Source organism: Coturnix japonica, chromosome 3 (assembly GCF_054131305.1).
Source record: "Coturnix japonica strain WE chromosome 3, WE-NBRP24, whole genome shotgun sequence".
Taxonomy (NCBI): Eukaryota; Metazoa; Chordata; class Aves; order Galliformes; family Phasianidae; genus Coturnix; species Coturnix japonica.
The window spans coordinates 53,621,717-53,644,951 of NC_140665.1; the positions used below are offsets into that span (position 1 = coordinate 53,621,717).

At 38.8% G+C, this 23,235-nt stretch overlaps 1 protein-coding gene across 1 annotated transcript in view; it reads left to right on the top strand.

The window, feature by feature from the left end:
* Positions 1-23,235, top strand: part of SGK1 (serum/glucocorticoid regulated kinase 1) — a 69,596-nt gene that overhangs the window by 12,872 nt on the left and 33,489 nt on the right. The window contains exon 2 of the mRNA XM_015858450.3: positions 11,713-11,928. Coding sequence (XP_015713936.2) covers positions 11,713-11,928 — 216 coding nt within the window. The remainder of the gene's footprint in view (positions 1-11,712; positions 11,929-23,235) is intronic.

The following is a 23,235-nucleotide window of genomic DNA, read 5'->3' on the forward strand; positions in this document are numbered from 1 at the left end:
TCCCAGTTTATTAGCCTGTTTCTCCTTCACTGCAGGCTGATGGAGAATCCAGCCTAGATCTACGCTGTATGAAGTTATTGGAGGAACTTGTGTGAGCTTTAGAAAACCTCAGCAGCTTCAAGACCCAAATGTCTTTGAGATCTATGCATTAATGTGAGATACCGACATATGTGCTAGGTTTCTCTGTCATAGGTATGCCACCTAAAAGGTAATCTACTGGCCCTACCAGGTTAGTTGGACAGAGTTATGCCAGGCACCCAGGCTCCCCACATTCCCAATGAGATGTGAGAGTTGCAGGCGCTGGAAGGAGCCAAGTGTTTGGTGCAATTACTACTTTAGAAAATGTTCTCTTTGGCAAAGGAGTCACTGGCCAGCCCTACAATGTTAGGCTGTGGTCTGAATTCCCTTATTTCACGGTCACATTACTAGAAAAATTATTCAGTCCATTTAAAAGCCTGGCTACCATGTCTGTCTGAGGTACTTCCTCTTACTTCCCGTATTCAGTTTCTATTTGCTTTAAATGAAGGTAATTACTTAAGCAAAATGGTACTTCTTTCACTATTCCACTTATTCCTTCACATAATAATTTACATTGGCAACTTAGAGTCCTGAAAAATGGTCTACAAAATGAACTGAAATCATATACATCCACCTACCAGTGGAGGTAACCCGGTAGGTACCTCTCCTTGATGTCACGGTTATTGATTAACTGGATCAGCCTCAAACCCTGACAAAATTTGACTTCCTAAGAGGAAAAATGGGTTAGTGGCTTTTGCCTGAAGTGACTTCACTTTTTATTTTTCTTTCTTTCTTTTCTTTTTTTTTTTTTTTTTTTTTTTTTTTAAGAACTAGGCAAAAGAAAACCCACATACAACCAATCATGTGGAATGAGACTCAAAACAAGCTGCTTCACTCACAGTCTTCCCAAAACTAACAACCTTCGCATGTGGGAGACACCAGCCCTCAAGCTGATGAGTCACTGTTGGTGACTTACACTTCAGGCTGTGTTTCTAAAACAAAGGTCTTTATGGAAATAATTTTCTCACAAGATGAAGACCACAAAGAATAAAAGTGCTGGGAAAGACATTTCTTGTGCATGCAAGTGTGACTGTGGAAAAACACTAAGCTAAGAAGGGGAAATAACATAAACAGCAGTAAGAAAACTTTCCTTGTTTCCATACTTCTCAAATGTGTCTGGTTTACATCTGTTACTACATTTTTCACTAAAGAACTTTTATTTCTTTAATACATATGAATGGCTGTTTATGACTAGTAGTTTGAAAATGTCTCTTTACTCAGACTAACTGCTTTTTGTCTGTACTTACCCCGTTTGAAAACCATATTTCTCGAGGTATGTTAAAATATGAGGAAAAACAACATGCGGAGCAATTTATTGAAATGCCAGGCAGGTTTGACAGGTGCAGGAGAAATTACTAGGTTTCACAAATTGAAACAGCTGTAGTTTTATAGGTTAAGAAAATTGCAATGGGATGAGGTTTCACATTTGTTTGTTCTTATATTTTCTGTTTCGTTTTTGAAGTACTGACTCATTTCTCACTCTCCAAGAGAGTATCTAAGACCCATTCTTCAAGTGGATGGAGGCAACCAGTCTCCACAGAGAAAAGGAAAACTTGGTAAAAATTCAAACAAATTTCAGAGTAGACTGAAAAGTAACTGGAAAATAATAGTTTTCTCCTAATGAGTCTAAAATAAATGTTACTTGCAGCTTTGGGAGCAGAAAAAGCCATAAAACTTAGGTCTATCTTTCAGATGGACTGAGCCAAGCTAGATTTCATTGCTTATCTTAAAAGAGTATCATGGCCAGAAAGTTTTGAACAGTTAACCAACATATGAGTCTCTTGTATTTTACTTTTGCTTCATGCAACTGTTACAGGAATATTCATGCTTTCTTTCCAAATAATTCAGAACCATGTGTTTTCCTAATGTGACACAAAGTGTATCAAATGGTGTTGCTTCCGATAAGCTCATTTTTATTGTTTCTTCTGGGAAAAATTAAGAAGAAAAATCAATGAACAATATTAAAAGAATTGATTACATTTGGCACTGAACATATTTGCCAAAACTCTTGCAGTATTATATCTCCTCCTTTATAAGAACGAAGTCTGTCTGTGTTACACACAGGTCTGCCAGGTGAAAAAAGGCCACCCTGAGCTTACTGGCTGGGGTGAGGCCACCTGCCTCTATGAGCATAGCACAGGAGAGACTGCCTGGACACCTGCTGCCAAGTCTCAGCCCAGCTTTGTCTGGCAAAGGGAGTCAGCTTGTGAAACAAAGCCATCTCCCACCTGCAGCCATCACAGACACACTGATGCTTTCTGTGACACATGGTTTTCCTTGCAGCTCTGTGGGTACTTAGAAATGTTATTTTTCAGGGCCAGGACTAGGTATCCCAAATCAGCCCATCTAATGATCCTGGCTGGCCTTCAGATCTACAAAAAATTTGGGTGATATGAAATATAACAAGTCTTATCAATCAACTTCTGCCAAATCAAATATAAGTTAAGCAAAGTGAAGTATCAGATGTAAATTATGAATAAGAAAGTTATTAAATTAAGGCCATACAGAATGTGTTTCACTCCTCTGAAAAGCATGATACTCTTGACTGAATGGCTAAGGATGATTACTGAGTGGGATTTGGTACTGCATCCAGTCATCTATTGTGCTCTACCTCTGCAGCCATTATTCTTATACTGCAGCAAAGCTTTAGGGTGCTGTACATTTCTTCTTAGACTATTGAAGAATGCAAAACGATTACTGTATGAGGAAACTAGAGGGATATATTTAAAGGAGAAAAATCACAGTGAGATGTTTTTTTTTCCTCTGGCTTGTTTTCATGCTTATACCTTTGCAACCCTTCCTCTTCTGAACTTGCATCCCCTGGCCCCTGTATATGACTTAGAAGATCACAGAAGCTTGCAAACTGCTTTGAGATTTTGACTGGCAGACATGGGATGTGGTGTTTATCAGAGCAGGAGTTAAAATAAACGTTGCCTAGGTTTACTGGAGTTAAAATAGAGAAGAGAAGGTACAAATAAGAAGCCTTAAATGATTTGAATAGAATTTGGGGGTGTATTGTTCATGTTGTTTTTATTTCATCTAGATGAAAAGCATTTTTAAACTTGGTAGCCTGGAATGATTAGATTTGTACATACACAATACACCCCATTTTGTTTTGTTTTCCTCTTTGACACAATGTGCAGAGAGAGGGTGTTTATACATCAGTGTGGACAATGAATCTATTGTGTTATGTCCTGTAGAAACAAGTGCCATCAGTGCTTACAATTGATCCAAGAACTATTACCTGATTCCAACACATCAGTTATTTATTTATTCACCAAGAAAATAATCCCATGAGGCTAGCGATTGTTATCAAGGACAACAGAGGAGGAAGGAAGAGCAGAAAATTCTAAGTGGTGCCTGTTCAGTTGTTTAAATTTCTTTGTGCCACATTGCAAACAAATCATCCATTCAATAAGAGGACAGAGCAAAAGTCAATTTAGCAATCAATGTGAAATGTGAGCATTACAGACTTTCTCCTGCACCATTTGAGCTGGCAAGAACTTTCCTATTGAGTGGAACGGGAAAATCAGCCAAGCAGTTGTCTGTGTGCTTTTACTGTTTTCATCCTTGTTACTGATATTATTGGTGTACCAAAGCTTTCTGCTGCTCTTCATGCCTTGCCTTTCATGTATTCAACTTGTTCATCAGGAACACTTAAACACATGCTTAGAGGAGCTCACATTTCCCAAGTCACATTGGTACTCATCATCTTTTGGGACTACTGCCTGTCTGCAGTCACTTGCTGACATAATTTTTAAAGAATCTCACTTTAGCTGACTTGCTGCTTAGAGAAATGCCATTCACACCTAAGGTTGTAAAAATATGCCATATTTATTTCAAGTGTTAACTCTGATGACAACAAAGATAAAAACATTTACTACGTTTCCTCTTAGATTTGATTTCTGTCCGATGCTGCAACAGCAAGTGAAATTTTCTGGTGCGAGAAAGTGTGTGTGTGTGCAAATAGAAATGAAGTTCTGATTAAAAACCATGACAAAACCTTGACAAAAATCTGATCTCTTTACCACAACACAATGAACCTGAACAGAGATATGACACAGGGCAGTCAAACCCTCAGCATGTACCAAAGGCATATACTTGAATCTGGAGAACATACAAACACTTTCCAGCCCTCATACCCAGGTATATGTCCCAGTTCCTGTCATGCCATGACAAATGTGTCCTCCCCCTGCATGCTGGTTTCTATAGAAGGAAACCTGCAGACATGATCTGAAGGGCACTGAGCTTTGTGGAGTAATGGACATTCATGATAAACCATCTTGCCCAGTTGCTATGTGGCATAAGTCCATGTAGGCAGAGGCAGAAGGAGACTTTATAAGAGTATTATACCTGACAATTAAAGGAAAAGGAAATAAAGTAGGTCAATCCTCTAATTCAGACTTTATGGGTGAAGTAGTTACTGGGATGCCAGGACGAACATGAAGAACCTCCTCTCAAAACCATCACATGCACAGTCATGTGCTCTTCTTTTTGATACTTACAGGAGTAATACCTACAGGCAACCACAAAGCTGGAGGCTCTCCACAATGAGGTAATGAAGAATTTATGAAAAAATAGCAAAGGAAGAGAAGGATGGAAGGAGAAAGTAATCCCCAGGGCATTGGCACATCATTCCCAATGGCTTGGAGGAATCATGTGCCAACCAGAATTCTACTGCCTTGTCCTGCTGGTAACTGAAGTGTACTGGCATCCATGTTAAACATTACCATCGTCCTCTGCATCTTGCCACCTTGAGCCATGACTGTCCATTCTTTCCAAGATGAACCATCAGCAGCCTTTCTCCTGTCACATTTGGATGGCTGAACTCTGTGAATACAGGCCATGTTCATCTAGGCCAAAGTGGAAGAAATGCGCTCTGTTATTTAGCTTCAGCCTGATTTTAGCAAGCAGCTTTTTGGCTTGCAGAGTGGCAAATGATGACTAAGCAGAGAGTTGCCCTTCACTTTCCTTTATAAAATGAAATGTGATTATTAATCAACAAAGTGACACATTTCAGGGCCCCAGAGGGAAGAAAATAGCTTGAGGTGATTTGACAAACTGATTCTTTTGCTGTTTTGCACTTCCTAGGGGACATGACAAATTAAATGTTGAAGCCAGCTAGAGAGTAGTGATACATCTCAGCCTGGACATTAATCAGCCTGCCTCTCATTTACCACTTTCCATTTAAGTGGATGACTGCATACAGTTTAAACAATGGAGCTTTTCATTCCATAATCTCCCTAATTGTAATTTAAATAGGTTTTCTGACGGTCGCCCCCAAGGCTGCTGGGAGATAGTTCCAAGAGTTCTGTGTCCACCTACAGTTTACATAATGAATGAAAATTCAAATCTTGGTTCAAGGTGCAATTAGATAATGCAAGAAGAGGAAAGAAGGGATCAGATGAACTGCAATCAGAGAAGGAGAAAAGTGCATTTGATATCTCTTGGAGGCAAAACTAGAACAAACACACACACATGCACAGACCTGGATCACAGCTAAGGAATTTGATCCTGTCTGGTAGGGAACAGATACCCAGAGAGCTTGCAGGGCAGCATGTAGACTAAATAGTAGCTGACTGCAAGCCATAAAAACTTATGAACTGATGCAATCAGGGACATTTATGAAAAATGGAAATGTAAATACAGAAGAGTTCAAACACACACTGAGTGGTTTATTCCAGTGCTATGCAAAAATGGGAAAAAAGCCCATCCAAAATTTCAGATGAAGAAAATGCTGTCATATGGAGAATCTGGTAGCACAGACAGTCAGATTAAATATGATACTTGTTGTGTTGACAGGTGTGATGTTTCACTGAGAACTGTCTGATACTTACTGAGCCGCCAAGTGGACTTCAACAGTCTATACTAACCCATTCCAAAATAGTTTACCCCCAGTATTCAGTAAATATTTGAAATTTTGCATACTTCAATGGCCTATAAAATGTTGTCTCCAGAATATATTTATTCACATTGCTCCATCCTACTAAAATCAAAAGTCTGCAGCAGGCACTGGGATTTAGTGATCTTCACATTCACAAAGTGCCTAATCTTGCAAGATGATAGGTCTCTGCACAAGTTGTCTCTTCCTTTCCAGCACCACTGAGACTCAAGCCTACAGATGGGAAGGCAGCAAACCAGCCCAAAGTTATCCTGAGAATCAATGACCTTTCCAGAGCTCCCAGATCCAAGAAGTGAGGATGCCTGAGGATTTCCATGGGTGCCACTGGCAGCTGCTTCACTCCAGCCAAAGCCACATCTGCACCAGTAGCAGCCCCCAGCGAGCAGACTAATGTTTCTTTTGTGAAGAGAATGAGAATATTGCTCATTATTACAGTGATCAGGACTGGCTTATGAATTAAAATTGTTAAAGTACAAATGGTGCTGAGTTGACTGATGCCATTGACAACGGAGCCACATGGAGTTAAAAGCTGCATCTGTTTGCTGTTACGTAAGAGGAAAAGCCATGAGTGGAAAAACTCCAGTTTTTCCAACTCAAGTTGGAACTTGGCAAATCTCATTTAATCACATCTGGCAGTTTTCTAGTCTGAGTGGTTATCACTGCTGGATACCATGTTTTTTAACAAGTAATGCAAACAGAAACTAGAGCAAACAAGATTCATGAAATAAAGAGATTTTCTTTCTTTTTAATACTTGTGTTCTTTTCAGCAATATAATAGGCCACGGCTGGGAAAAGAGCATTTAAGGTAACTCTCTTATTATGACAAGAATGGTCATGTTTCAATCTAGTTTAGGATTAGTGATAGATGACTAGATCCCAGAAGAGTGTGCAACACTCTTTTGAACTCACTTCTCTTGAAAGATTAGGCAAAAATATCAATCTTGTTTACTGCAGGAAAAAGTAATACTTAACAGCTTTGACTGTCTGCAAATGTTTTTCCTGCTACCAGCAAAGTAGACTCAAAAACATCTGCACAGACCTAGGAAGCTGCAGTTCAAAGGATTACTCTGGGAACAGTGAATCTCATAAACACAATTATAGCTTAACCAGAAGCTTCTGGGTGCTCTACTATAGGCATGGAGTAGAAGTCATTTCTAGCGGATATGAATTTTTGATGTAAAAAAGGAGTAAAAAAGCTGCAGTCAAGAAGGAGCCCAAGAAACTGGGAGCACTTTTCTGTTGCACTCAGTTCTATTTTGATTATTTCAGCCAGCTGCTTATATTCTGTAATGGTGGATAACGTTGCCTGGAGGGTTTAAAGAGCTTTTGCCTTTTAAATGAAAGTACAGAAATCTTCAAAAGCACTTCAGAACATCATTGCTTCCTGTAATTGTGAGCAGGCTCTAGTTTATTTACTGGTATATGGATAAAAAATAATGCATTTAAATAGTCAAGTACTCCTTACATAGCGATGAAGAATTATGTAACTAGCTCTGTTGCATCTGAGCATTGTACACTGCCCCAAATAACAAAGTATTGCCTACTTCTTGCTAATCTTCCTGTCTTTGTCATTCAGGGAAACAACTGTTAGAAGTTTCTTCAGAAGCATGTCGTGTTTTGTGTGTGTGTGTGTGTGCGCAATTTAGTGCTGAAGTGGGAACTCAAAGGAGGCTTTGCACTTTGAAATCTTTGTTGACATTTTAGATAGCCCAAGTCAAATAGAGATCAATAGATCTAAGACTCTTGTCTAGTGTAAATACAAATATTAAATATATAAAAAATCTTTGAGGTCTATTAACGTTAAAGCCAGACAAAAACTTGTAATGTAGACTGAAAATTGAATGACTAACATGTATGCATAACCTTTCAATAAACTTAACTGAGTCACTCTGAGAAGTAATATATAATCCACAAACCTCAACTGAAACCTGAGACACGCAGAGCTAAACACAGGGAAGCTGTTTTTCTTCAGAAGTTTGCTTTTGGCCTGGCTACATAAAGGTGCTGCCAATTCATGCTTCCAGTTCCAAGACAACATTTTCAATGAGTTTGGATGGGCATATGTGTCAAAGACACGGGTGAATCATACAATTCTCCACTCTGAGTACTGGTAGCTATTATCATTCTCTTCTGAGCACGTTTGCATTTTCTGTGATATTTCAAAGCCAAACAATGAGTTTGTCTGCAGAGGGAATCTGAAGGACATTAATCTGAGTCAACCAAAGATATGAGAGAAGATTAGTAAAATGTTATTAAGGTCCTCATGGAGTTTTTAATTCAGAATCAGAACAGATATTTTAAGCTAGATAAAAGAAGTAAATTAAGTCTGTATTAATGCTGGAACAAACCATCTACACAATGCTTTGTTGTGTGCTTAACTAATTCGTATTTAGGTCAACGAACATTAATACATCTGTGTAGACAAGGCCTAAAAGTAACAAGCACAGGTACTCAGCCACCTCAGCTCCAGGCCTGCATCTCATCAGTGAGTACATAAAATAGGTTTGAGGCTTTGCTAAATTTTGCCAAATCAGAGCACCACCACAGACTGAGTGAATGTGGCTGAAGGTCTGTGAGCATGAATGTTGTCCAGTTCAACAGAAGAGAAATAGAATTAAATCTTTTCTCTGCAGGTGCATTTGAACTTTGGAAGGGCTCACCTACTAAAAGTGCTCTCAAGTATTAATAAAAAACCAAACCTGCTCATCCATTCAGACTCAAAGCTGGTTCCTGCAGAAGTTCCCTCACCTTAGTTCCTCCCAGAACTTGTTCTATTTAACACAGCAATATGGCCAGATCAATGAGCATAATCAGACTTCTTTTTTATCTTTCATTATGGAGCTAACACCTTTAAACATCAATTTAATATGTTTTTAAGCAACAAAAAGTCATTCAGAGAAAAAAAATGCACATTTGAGTGAAAACTAGGAGTCAGTCTGCCATAAAAGAAAAGAAAAAATCATTTAACATTCACTCTGAGCTATCACAGGAGATGGCTGATGCTGCAGTCAGAAAGTGCCACCAACACTAGGTTGCGTGCAGCTTACTAAAATCCATGCTCTGTTATTTTCTCTCATCGTTGCCATTCATACAAGAGCACTGATCAGTAATTTTAATTTATGACCATTATGCCACTGAAATGTATGTTTCATTGTCATTAAAAGGAATAGCTACTAGATCATTTGAAACAGACAACTGTTGCTGTATCAGGAGCATCCAGGTCACATTTTGAATGCTTCCCAATACACAAGCACATTAGATATTTATAAGTGGAAACAGAAAATAGTGATACAGCAGATAAAGCTGTGACAGAAATTAGTGAATAACCATGTAATGCAAAAGTAATGAATATGAAAATATAAAATTGAACGTCATTCAGCCTAAGGAAAACTCAAACATCAAAAATTTGTAGTAGAATTCCTGCCTGGGTTGATGCTATATGGAGTCAAGCAGTCTTGAACAAAATACTAGTCCATGTCCCTTAACTTTTGAGAAAAACTGGACCTTTATCCTGTATGTCATGGAAACGCAGCCTCCTCTATGCTCCTTGTCTGGTTCTTCTTTTACACAAACTTGCTTCCTTCCCTTTAAATATATCACCTAACATGCAGGATGTTGTGGAAGAATGGCAGATCCAGGTCAGAAAACACTTAACATCACCAGGTTTAACTTTAAAAGGTCAAAGCAAACACTTATTTGTTGTTCAAATGAACACTTGTTTACTCCTTTCAAAATTACATGCAGTGCACCAAATACTTCCTGTCATAAAACTACACTGGAAAATCAAGGTTTTTTTAAAATTATTATTATTATTTTTTATAATCAGAAACATAATTATTCTTTTCAACACATCAAGTTCTGGAATTTGATCAAGACTCACAGCCATGAATTTACTTGTGGAGAGTAATGTATTTAAAGATGTGCTTAACAATCACATAAACAATTATGCTTAGCAAAATAAATGTGGTTAAAACCTGCTAGAGTCAAAAGATCAGTTTCAAAATGTGTTTATTGAAATGAAATCTGCAAAAAATAACTCTTACCCCCTGCAACTTCATCCACTCAACATGAAGCCGAAAAAATCTGGATAAGGAAAAAAAGCGAGCAAACAATCTATCAGTGCTGTCATTTAATTTAGAATTTATGAAGCAGAAGATTTCAATAAAACCTACAGATTGGTTTTAACATCCTGGAAAAAAAATGAATCCACAGAACTTCAAGCATTTGGACTTAAATATCACATAATATGTTACCAAAGCATGACCAGCCATCCATTGCATCCAAGAGCTGTGATGGGTGGATGGGGGACTGAGATTTTTGAGATGCTCCAGAGAATTTCGGGCTGATATAGTCCATACAAGCTGACATCAGCAGAAAATAAAGACAGAGAATGCAGTGGGAAGTGGCACATTTGCCCAAAGGACATCTATTTGCTTGGTTTCCATAGAGAGGAAAGGAAAATGTTCCTAGCCTTGAGATTTCTGTCAGTCCAGCATAGCAGGGCAGCTGTGGGTATATCACTCACTGTGGAGTCACCAGAAGAAGGCTGGTTAGATACGTTTCACTCTGTTTGTTTATCAGAAGTCATCATGGTAACCAGTTGCTGTGACAGAGACTTCCACTTCTAATCAAACACTTGGCAGTTGTGACTAATGTAACGTAAAATGTTTATTTTCCTGATGTAAAGCATCCTTTAATGGCAAACATCACCTCCTAATGAAGCTTGAGGCCTTTTCCTGGCTTTCCCGCAGTGGAAGACATGAGAGCCCAGGGTGAGGCAGAGCCACCCTGCCCTGCTCCGATGCACCAAGGTTTCAAGCCGCAAAGCAAACAGGAGGCTGCTCTGGCACGCAGTCTATGAGCATGTATCCTCATGTGCTCCCATTTCCCAACTCCAAAAGGCAGAGTAAATAGGAACGAAGATAAATGTATATTTGTCAACTGTGCTTTGAACAGATTGAGTGTAAATGTAACAGAGAACGTATGGCTGTCTCTTTGCTTCTATCACACAAATGGACTTGAAAAAGCAGCTCAAGAGAGTCTCTGGCTCCTCACTTAGACAGCCCAGCATGTTCAACTCCCATGGCATAAAAGAGACTGTGGGAGAAGTGAAAGAGGAGCAAACAAAATGCACAGGGCTTATGTGACACCTTGAGAACAGACAGGCCCTCCCTTATACAGCACAAAACATCTCACACAGGGAGCAGTGGGGAAAGGGAAATGCAGGGCAGGAGGCTTGCAGGTGAGTCAATGGGAAAGAATGACCTCAAATTTGGCGGCAGCAGGCACAGAGAAGGCTGAGACAGTAAGTTAAGTCAGGGATGAACAAAAGATACTGCTGTTGAAAAGGGACTGCAGTAAGCTTACGTGACTGATGTTGCATACCTGCAATAAAACACTGCTTTCTGTCAACAAGAGGAACTGAACAGTGTAGGCTGGGAGTACTTCCTTTGGGTAGCTGTCTTCCACTTCCTAATAGTCTACCATATACTTTAATGTCTTTATAAAGTCTGAAAAGCTGGTGCTGTAGATAAACTGATGATAGGCTTGCACAAGACAGCAAGTAATCTCAGCATAGAAGAGTCCCATGGCCTTCACAGACCAAAGTTTACATGGCATTTGATTATTTTCTCAGTTCTGTGCCTTTATCCAAATGAGAACCCCTACTGCTCTATACAACTGCTGCCATAAAGCGTGCAATGGGAGTCCATAATCTCTTTCTTTGTCGACAGGTACGGAGATGGATTAAGAGCCCGATGGTCAGTGTGGAAAAGCACCCAAACACTAGCCTCAAATACCCAGGGCCCACTGTGATGCACTTACCACCAGGGGATGCAGAGCTGGAAGCCCCCCTGTGCCAGACCTGCCTGGATGACCACTCCTTCCCTCGGGGTGTCATGCCACAAGAGACCGAGTCCTGCTCCTGGGAGAACCAGCCGAGCAGCAAGGTGAGCCAGGCTTTCTTTCTGTGCATGTTTCTCACCAAGAGCAGGGCTGTTCAAGGCCAAAAGGCCAAGATTTAGCCTCACAATGTTTGAACTGATTGATAACCACAGTAAGCAGCATATCCCTCCTTTACACAAACTGTGGAGAGGTGATGTTATCTCTCCAAGATCATCATAAGAAACAGAACCTGTTTTTTTGTACATGGTAAAAGACCTAAATTATTTACCCATTACTTCATAAAAATGCAGAATCATAGAATGTATTGGAAGAGACTTTAAAGACCATCTAGTTCCAACTCCCCCAATGTAGGCACGGTTGCCACTCAGTAGATCTGTCTGCCCAGGGCCCCATCCAACCTGGCCTTCAACACGCCCAGCGATATTTCCTCTTTAGAAATATTAACTTGGCTTCAGGAGTTTTCCTAAGAAGAGGTGAATGATGCAGTGCCTCTTTTCACTGGAAACGATCAAGGAGGGGCTTTTCTGAGGCAGGCTATAGACTTTTCATGCATCATCCAGCTCCACCTAAGCCCTGTGAAGAAAAGCCAAATGAGGAACAGGAAATTGTACTCAGAAACCATCATCATCAGTGGACTACTCAGAGAGCGCGCACACAAAAAAGCAGAGAGCTGTATAAACATTAAAAAAAAAAAGCAAATAAGAGTATTTCCAAGTACAAAGCAGAGCAAATGTGACAAGGGATTTATCAGACTGTGAGTGCAGATCTCACAGCAGAAATATTTTTTTATATGTCTGCTGCTTTTTAAACAGAGAAAATCAAACGACGAGTAAAAGAGGAAGTCCTGTGCACTCCAGAAACCCAGGAACAGCATGTAGGGGAAACATGCACAAGCTGAGGAGTTAATTACTCCTCTATTTTACTTCATTAGTAGAAAATTAACTTTGCACAGGCTGAAGCATTAAAAAAAATAAAGCACCAAACAGAGGGGATTCTGCAAGTCCTTCGCCTTGCCATAAATCTCATGTATTGCTATACTAGCTGCAGGGCCTCACGACTGATTTCCACTGGGTTTTGCACGCATATGGGATGGATTTTCTATAGGCAGTTTCCCTCAGTGCTTTCTCAGTATCTTTTCTGCAGGCAATGGAGAGTCTGCTTAGTCAGCAGTTGGAGTCTGCTGCAAAGACATATTTTGCACGCAGCTTTAAAAATAACTGTCTGGCAAAAGACTCCTTGGCTGAAGCTACCCTGCATTAGGAGTCTTTTAAGTAAGTTACAACGCAGAGACTTTGATGAGATTAAATGTAAGGTCATTGCTTCTTTCTCTCCAGTAAACCATGCAGGAAGCTTTTAATAAAAAAGACTGAAGGAGCAAGGGCCTGACCTTTGCCAGGTTTAAAGAGAATTGCTGGGTAGGGACCTGCTCAGGGGCTATGACTGAAAGTTGCATAAAAGTGAGATAACTACCTTCACTCTAAACCAAGGAACTTGAGCAGAGGCAGTCCATGTTTCAAAGAGAAGAGAAGGTTGTCTCTTAAACCAGCAGATAGTCTGGGATATGCCACTTGTCTCTGCTGGATAATTGCTGTCTCTTTTTTCCCCTCAACTCTTCCTTCTCTGTATATCCAGTGCTGTCACCAGGTGATTACTGTTTCTTTGCTGTGCCCAGACACATATAAGGGTCCCGCTGACACTCTCCTTTCATTCAAGGACAAATTAATTCATAAAATAATCAGCGATTAAATATTATTAAGGGCCTACTCATGGCATCAAACCTGCTCTGACACATCTCAGTAATTCTGATCATTTTGAAAAAAGCCTTTTAAAAAACAAACTGATTAAATTCCATCACCCAAAGGAGCATGTCTCTGTATAACTAGTCTAGGAGAAAAAGTCTTTGTTGCTTTTTTACAGTGATGCCAATTATGTAATAGGGTCTTTAAAACTGACTTAACATAAATAAGATTATACTGAAACAAAGTGTCTTAAATTGAGACTTTTTCTTAATATATCCTTTTCACCTCCCCAAGATTTTCTATCAGATCATGTGTCAGTTGGAGTTTATAAATGATTAGTGATATAGCCTCTTCAAAGTCCTCTCTATTATTTGTACAATCACGTGTTATTTCTGTATATCTGTTTCTAGATAATTTTCAAGTATTTCCAGGGAAAAAAATAAAAGGAAATTTTCAAGAAACTGTCATTGGTATATTATCATAACTGTCTTGGATTAATTCTATGTAAAGCTTTTATCTGCTCTATCAGTGCAACAGCTGAATCCCTGAGGCCTTGGAGCACTGCCAGGGTAATGACTTATAATGGCTATCCCTCTCCTTGTATTTGTATCTGCACACTTCAGATTGTGTAAATGCCACTAGCTTGATGAGAAGGGTAAATTTCCTTTCAAAATAAATTGCAAAGCAGCACAATGTGCAAATAATCTGGTTTTGAAAGAGCAGGTTGGCACCTTTTAGACCTTCTTGACATTCTCGTACACTGGGAGAGGTGAGCATGGTGAAAATTGTGTGTGATTCAAATCTCTCAGGTGAAGGTTTAGTAAGCTCTGTTGCTCAAGGCAGGCTTTACTCATTACAAAAAAAATAATAATAATCCTTTATACCCTGCATAATATGTGTATGCTGCTTACACTGAATTGTAATGTCTTTGTTTCAAACCTTCCTCTAAATAAACAAAAGATAGTAGACCTTGTTAGTAAGCTCAAAATATCTTCCCCTCTCCACCCCACTCCCCACTCCCCCTCCATACACAGCCAAAAGCTAGGTTCAAGGCTTCTTCTGTTCTTTCCTCTTCTTTCTCTAAAAAAGCTCCTGCTGCCCTATCTGTCAGCTGGTGTGTGTCCTAAAGCATCATGGACACATCTCATTCTAGTATACCAAAGCCCTGCCTGTTATGAGCTATCTTTTCTCCCCAGAGTTAAACAAAAACCCCGTGCTGCCCCTAGCTAAGAGATGAGAGGAGGGAAAGAATAAATGAATGTGTTTACTCCTTTTGAGCAATGTGACCTTACCTTGCTGAGAGCATCTATGTGTGCTTGGCACAGCCACTACAGCATGACAGTGCTGAGCAGGGCACTGAAAACCACCAGTCCAAAAAGGCATCTGTCCCCACATCAGGTGTGGTGTGGTGGGGCAAAGCTGGCAAATGTATTTGGTCTCTTCACACTTCACTGCATAGCTGGCAGTGACAATGCACTGAGAACACAAGTAGAAAGAAGGTGGAGGCTGATGAGAGAGTTACCCTATCTTTCTCAACCCTCTCAGGTACATCCTTGCCCAGTATCTTTTGCAAGGAGCATCAAGAAAGTCTTGCTTAGAGTTACAGGGATTTCAGTGTTGCCACTGATTTGGATGAGTTCTCTGAAACTTACTTGAATATAATTATTCTGAAAGACACCTTTGGAACCGACTACTAGGTCAATAGCAGGAGTTTATTTTACTGTTAGAAAACCTTTGATGCTCCCGTGGGTAGTAGAGTTCTTCATTTCAAATAGATTTCAGTCCTTTATTATAGTTCAAATCTTGCTTCAGACATAAGGAGTTCTGAAAAAGGTACCCACAGCAAAGGTTGGGAAATGATTTGAGATAGTTCTACTTATGATTCTCTCCTATAAATAATACATGGCTTTTAGAAACTTACATATGAAATGAGGTAAGAATATGCTTCAGGCAAATACATTGTAAAAAGGGACATTATAAAAATAAATTCCTTTCAATTGATTAGAAAATGTGGAGATGAGAAAAGTAAATTTCTGACTAGTCCTCGTAAAGAAAGAGTTTGGGAACTGATCTGATTGAGCTTTTAAAGGGAAGATAGATCATTTTCTCACACATTTTGGAAAGAAGTCCTCCATTTTTAATGATCACCATTGGCAATGAGGCAACTTTTCTAATTTATGTAATTTATACCCTGATAAGCACTAATTAATATACAAACATATGCACATGCACAACAGAGGAAATCAAGATCTTGAAAGTCTAGTATGTGATTTCAATTAATCTTGAAATGAATGTATGAAAAAAAAAGTACCAGAACAAATATTATCTGAAATGAAAAATAGTTTTTTTTAAAAAAGGTCATATAACAGAATTATTCAGAGAAATGAAATGTGGAGAAGACTATGAGAGGCTTTAATAAACCTAAGCAAATTAACAACCTGATGGCAGATTACACTTGATAGAGGCAGAAACACTGTAATGCACTTTGATGGAATAATTAAAACTACTTGGTACACACTGCAGTATGTTAAATTAACAGAGATTATTACAGAAGGCATTCCTGGATGCCACTGTTAAGAGCTGCGTAAAGATCTCAGCTCAGTGTATCTCAGCAGATAGCACCCACATACAGCAAAGTAGACTCTCTGACCATTCACTGAGGAATGCTGGATTTACTTCTGCCCCAGAGGGAACAGGAAATAAACAAAACTCACCTATACACCTAGCAATACCAGGGTAACTAATGTCTGGGAGAGGCACTGCAGTCCAAACTGTATTAGTTTCCCATAGCCCATATAGAATCACATAATAGAATTACAGAATTATTAGAGTTAGAAAGGACCCCTCAGAACTTGGTCCAGCCTGGCCTTGAGTATCTCCAGGGACAGGATTTCCATTGTTCAAGTACCTCACTACAATAGTATTTAAGCTAGCATACAGTACGTTGCTAGCTTACGTGTTATTATACGGTACAGAAAACCGAACATTATAAGCAGAATTTAAATATAAGACTTACAGGAATCTGGAACTACCTGCCAAAGCAGAAGAGTAACATATTCCTGCAATATAATATATTAATGTGTAGGATGTTCTTGCCTTTGGAGTATATTTTATATTGTTACATTTTGGTATATTTATGCAAATTGTATAAGGACTGGAGGATGGGAATTTTGCCTACTGAGCTTGAGAATTGTGCCTTGCACTCAGAGAGATAATCTGTTGGGAAAATCTGTTGTCCATATTGTATTTCCAATATAGACAAAAGGAAGAAGGATGCCAAAAGCATTAAAGAAAGTATTTGTATACTGTAGGTAATTTAACTTCTGAATCCATTGCCATTGGACCTCTATAGCTTTGGTTTTACTTTTTACATACAAACAAACACACAAATCAAATTAAGCTCCAGAAATGTGTTATAACACTGTCTGAAAAATGAAAGAGGCCTTCAGAGAAGTGAGTTGTTCAGTGTGAGCAATTAGAACAGTGTAGATGGTATTTTATACTTCTCTTCAGTCAGCATCTTCTGTCTGCACAAAGTTTATATTTTCTGGATCATCATGTGTTGAAGTTTAATTCTCCAAATTGACAGTCTCAAATGGAAAACTCATTTTCACTGGCACAGCTTACAGCTATTTCCTAAATAGTTGTTTCTAGCTGACTGCACTAAAGCTCTTTTAGCTGTTGATATAAATGTGCCACTAATGGTTTTTTAATGGAATTTGGAATTAAGTACATTTGAATACATACCTCCGCCCATATGCAGAGGGTTATGTATCTGCCAATAGGTATCTGTATTTTATGAATTAGTTGTGTATATCCAAAGACTGGCAATTCAAATGTGATTTCATTGTAGAACCTATAGCTTTACCAGAATGAAAAGCAATCTCAGATCTGTCTGTTGCTTATATTTCAGTAGCTAGGAGGATAAGCAGTGAAAGCTACATGCAAGTGAGGTGGGAGCAGGCTTTGTTTCAGGTATTAAATCTAAATGCAGTATGTACTTTCATGGTTTTGTAATGGGTTGATATAGGGTTATTATGGATAATATTTATTTAGATGAGTCAAAAATGTTTAACACAAAAGCATTTTCAAATGGAAATAGCAAAGCACAGTTTGCAAATGCACAGGATAAAATTATGTGTAATTTCAGTGAATGGCAAAGACTGAATAGCGGACAATTGCCTGTAGGGCTTTCTACAGTCCCAACTGACAGAGCGATGTCTATAGCACAGAGCATATAAATCAGTTCCACGACTCAAAGAAATGATGTGTTACATCAATCATCTGCTTTACAAACATGCATTGAGGCACTCAGTCATTTGTACATCCATCGGAGGCCTGTTCAAGTGCCATGCATTTAGTAAATTAATTGGACAAGTCAATATCAAAATTTAAAAACATGCTCTCATCCTTTCTGCATGCTGGTTCAACACTACTGATAATAATTAAAATAATTCCTATTTAAAGGTAACTAATTGTCACAGTTTTTCCCTGAGGACATCTGCAGCTGCAAAATGATGTGTTTTTCCACAGGGTTTCCACAGTACCTAGACTGGAAATGACATCTCTCTTTTTCTCTCTCTGCTATGTTTTTTAAGTCTTGTGTTTATCTAGCACCTTTTCCACACAAATTCAAGCAGCTTTGCTAATAGAGAAACCAGAGAAATGTATTCATTGCTCCATTGATGGTAGTAACCAGAAAAACCATAGCATGCCGACTGTGAGGAATCTGAGACAGACCTAGTAGGACAGAATCTGGGACATGCAGGACAGATGAAGACTCACTTCTGATAAGCAACAAGCCAGCTATGGCAGCTCAACTTGAGATTAACTAACCAGCAGTGAAAATGTTCTTTATTTCTTCAGATCTTCTGATGCTAAAGGTGAACAAAACCAGTCAAAAAGTTCTTTGTTTGGAGAGGATATATTTTTACCATCTAATACATCCATTTGGTCTTCAAAGGCTGTATTTAGTGAGAACAATGGAAACTGCACTTATCTGTTGGAGTTTGATACTAATCTGTTTATTACCCATCTTATAGCCATTGCCTCAAATAGCTCATTTTGGAGATAATTCAGGGCTACATAGAAGATAAATAAGGGAATCTGTTGCACTGTGTGACAAGGTTGTAAAAATAACCTGACAGGCAATTAATACTCCTCTCTTGCAGAGCAACAGCACTGAAGATAAAAGAACTCTCACATATGTGTACATAAGTCTGAATTTGGGCAGCTAAAGACTAGGTTGGTAAAATAGCAAGCTAAGCAGGACTTAAAACAAAATTCAGTGCCATGCATTGAGGGGCCAGTAAGCCATGCTATAACATGGTCAGAGGTTGTACAGAAAGAAGGGAGACACAAAGGTAGAACCATCTGCAAGGTCATCTGTGCCGCCTGCCTGTATCACCAGGAGGACTGCTTGTAGAGGAGGGTTGAGTTGAAATCTCCCTGAATTCCTCCCTGCCACAGTAATTCCTTGGGCCAGTTCATGACCCTTCTCCTCACCTAAGATCATTTCATGGCCTGTCTAGGAAGTACTTTGAAGTTTAGCAAAACTATGCCTCACCCTCTAAAGAAATGCATTTCTGTCCCCAAAATATGTCCCATAAAGAAAAGACTATTTCTTCCCCCAGCTACTCTATATACACCATTCTGTCTATTCCAAGAAGCCACAGATATCACAAGACATCCAAACTGTCTTGCTCAGTATGAGTAACACTATGAATAATTTGATCTCATCTTATTGTTAGCATGGCATCTATTGCATTCCTCTGTAGTTCATAAACATCACTTCTTTTCTGTCTGGAACTTCCAGATAAAAATTTGTTCATAATTTTCCACCTTAAGAGGCTATAATTGGCTAAGAACTCTAAGTAAAGTCATGTGTTCTGTAAATCCTGTTACAATGTTAGTTAATACAGCTCATTTAAGGTAATGCAATGCAATTCCCACATCCCAGGACTCCTCAGTGCGTTTGCTATGTATCCAATTATACCCCCTTCCATTTTCTTAAATCTTTTTCTGTCTTTGAGTGGTCAAGTCAGCACTGGATGTCTTAAGAGTCTCCATAATGTGCTGTCTGGATTTGAAAGACAAGTTAAGGCAACTCTTCTAAAAGTCTGCATTAATGGAAATGTAATTCTTTCCAAAGCAGCAGTGCAGCAGTGCAGGAATTTGTATGGCTGTGTTATATGACTCAATATTGTTATTGAAACAAGACAACTAAAATGCTCAAGACTCATAATACACTGTTTCAAAATTGTTTTAGAGCCTTACTGGCATAGAAGGCACTGGCCTTGCTTATGTTGGGGAATTAATTTTGGAGAAGAAAAATATCACATTTTCCTGATAAAAAGCTTTGTGAGCGCATCATCCCATCTGATCCACTACGAAAGACACTCTTGAAGTAGAGGGAGTCACACTCATGGGACTTTAGAAATCACGTTTTAAGGAACTGAAAATGAATCCAAACCCTTACAATTAAGAAAGTATTAGCAGCAAGCTGCCACATGAAACCACATTGCTTTTGCTTTCCCATGCAAAAAAAAAAAAAAGAGTGCTTTTCTTTGTAGATAAATGAATGTAGGAACAGAGTATTATTACTTTATTTTGAAGTGATTAAATCAATAAATTTTTAAAAGGGTGTGATAGCACCTAACTACAATGCCTGTTTTCTGGAGAAAAATCATTGCCTACAATTATGTACTTAAATATTCTATCTTATAGAGGCAGAATTCAGTGCTGAGCAAGCAAGTGGGAAACACAAAATGGGAATAGATGTACTTCCCCAAACCACAGAAAAGAGTGGGTTCCCTCCCATATATCACTACTGAAAGTCTGCAATACTCCAAGCCTGAGAAAAGCACTGAAACTGCAGATTCCAATAGGAAGGGAGCTCAAACAGCTTCCCCACTCCCAAATAATCTTTTCACAAATCAGTAATGAGTTAGTTTAGGTGAAAGTGGGAAATTTAACACGCCCTATTAATGCATCCTTTTTGCAACTGTAAGAACTCACAGAAGCCTGTAGCCTGCTTGAACACTCTCCTGAGGTCAGAGGATCCTTGGATTCCATTTACTGTCTCAAGGATTATTTCTATGTCATGCAGTTGCTGGTTGAAGCCGATGTAGATGAGAAGGAAGCCTGTGTCTCCTGTCTGCTTCTCAAAGGTCTGATTTTTGAGTCTGGTCAGGGTTTTAACAACAAGTAAGTAGTCTCATGGGGAGTGAAAGAAACAGATTTGATTTCTCTCTGTTGGAGAGACGTTAAACCAAGTTCTGTCACAACTGGAGCATTTGTCTTCAGCCCTATGAGTTCTTAGATTAAAACAGGGAATGATGTCAATGAAGTGCTTTTCAAAAAACACTCTTAAAGGAAAACTTTAGATAACTAAAGCCAACAGATTTTCTATGTTTCTATTGTTGTTACTCTTACTGAGAAGCACCTAGTGTTACTGGAAAGGTTCTTGTGTAGTTATCAACACAGATTCTACCTTAGAAAACAGATATCTAACAAGCAGCATTATTGAGATGATGTTATTTTTTTTTTTTTCTAAAGTTTTGTTGGTGTTTAAATTGAGCCAACAGTAACCAAGGCTTTATAAGAGAGCTATTTCAGCTTTAAAAGATACTTTTTTTTTTGTCAAAGCAAATCTCCAAACCCCTACTGAAAGGAAAATATAGCAGCATGCACAACCAAATGCACACAGAAATGAAGCAATCCTTTTTATATTTTACATAATAAGTGACAGCTACAGGGGGAACGGCTACAAATGAAAAGCACAAACCTGCTTTCTTTTCAAAGCACCAAAGGGAAATGAATGGAACAATGAATCTGTTGAGTAAGACTCTGTCAAGATAAATATCATATGTCTAAAAAGAAAAGTATCTTTAAAATCCGCTTACTGTAACTGGGAGAATTTCAGAAATCTGCGTACCTTTTTTTTCAGCCACCAAGTTGTTCTTTTTCAGAATTGAATCTCTAGAGTTTCCACTATATTTCTGTTTAGCTTTGCTTTCACTTTTCCAAAATGCTAAAAGTTTTTCAATTCTCTGAAAGTGGGTTCTTTATAAGCACTAGTGTGCCAGCTTGTTATATACATAACACCTCAAAGCAGCCCTTTATATAAATGTTTAATGTGATTATGTTCAATGATATTGGCTAATTTATCAGAAGCAATCAGTAGTTTTTGGTGATTTTACTCTTGGACACACATGCACTGAGCTGTAAAACCACCACAGAAAGTAAGTAAAAATCACTACTCATATGCCAGGGATCTTTGTAGGATCCCAAACCAGTATCTTAGAAATTGGGACATTTGGACCTGTTAGTGCCTTCAGGAACTGTTGCTCATTAGATCTCATAATATCCTCTTTCTAAAAGGTGGAATTGAAGCTAATTTGTGGTATAATTCCAGGGATTATACAGTTTTTTTTATTCATATCATCTCTTCCCTGGATCTGCACAGAGCAATAATGTGAAAAGAGAGAGTCTGTTCTACAGTGAAGTTATTTAGTTATAATTGGTTCTCACTGACTTCTTTTGGTTCATGTTCCCTTTAGATAATACAGTACCTGTATTCTGGGGGGAGGAATGGCCTTGCAAATATTTCCATTTTGATTAGGGTAATTTTGTCCTGATGAGGAAATGAAAACTAATAATAATAACAATAATATTTGCTAATCTGCGGGAGTACTCCACTTGCAAGACCAGAGATTTCTTACCACACCAGCTTCCTAAAGCCAGGTGAAAAGAGGCTGACATAACAGTTCAGAAAACAAGGTTCTTATCACAGGTTATGTGGCTGTTGACACATTACACATTCAGGATATCACTTCACAGTTCAGCTGGCAGTAACTTTCCACACTCTACATTTTCAGGCAGATTCTTTAAAAATAAGTGACTGCACATAGTGCTTGGGAGATACGGATAGTCAACAAAACTTTGTTATTCTAAACTGGTTCCTCCTTCAAAGTGTGGCTCCGGTAGGACCATCTCTGTATTACAGGCACAACTAAAACATGAAACTCAACCGCAAATTGGCCATTTCCTGAGCTACTTGCAGTTCTTTGGTTCTGCATTGAAGGGGCTTTTCACACACAATTCAGAAGATGCTCTACAGACAGATTTGCATCTTGCGTGTCCTCCCTGGCTTGCCTTTGATGACAATGTTTGCAGTCTTTAGCCCATCATTCTCTCAAAGCTACAGGGCCCTAAAGACTGAATCTGTTTTTACATTTGCACATACTGAAGACTATGTTGAATTTACCACTTGTCCCAGCCTAAACTGTAGAAGGATGGAAAAAAAATTGGACACTCCGAAGTCTCTCAGGATAAAACTATGTTTGTATCATAGAATCATCGAGGTTGAAAAAGGCCACTATGATCATCTAGTTCAACAGTATCAACCACTCTGCCCCCTGACCATGTCTCTCTGTGCCACATCTACTCTGTTCTTGAAATTTTCATTCAGAATTTGATTCATCAATTCATGGTATTCCAGTAATACCAAGAATATAGGAAATAAAACCTATAGGAATATTTGTACATAAGTTGACCACTTCTCAGTTTCATAAGGAATTTTAGGGGAAAAAGTATCTGTGCCTGTTGCCT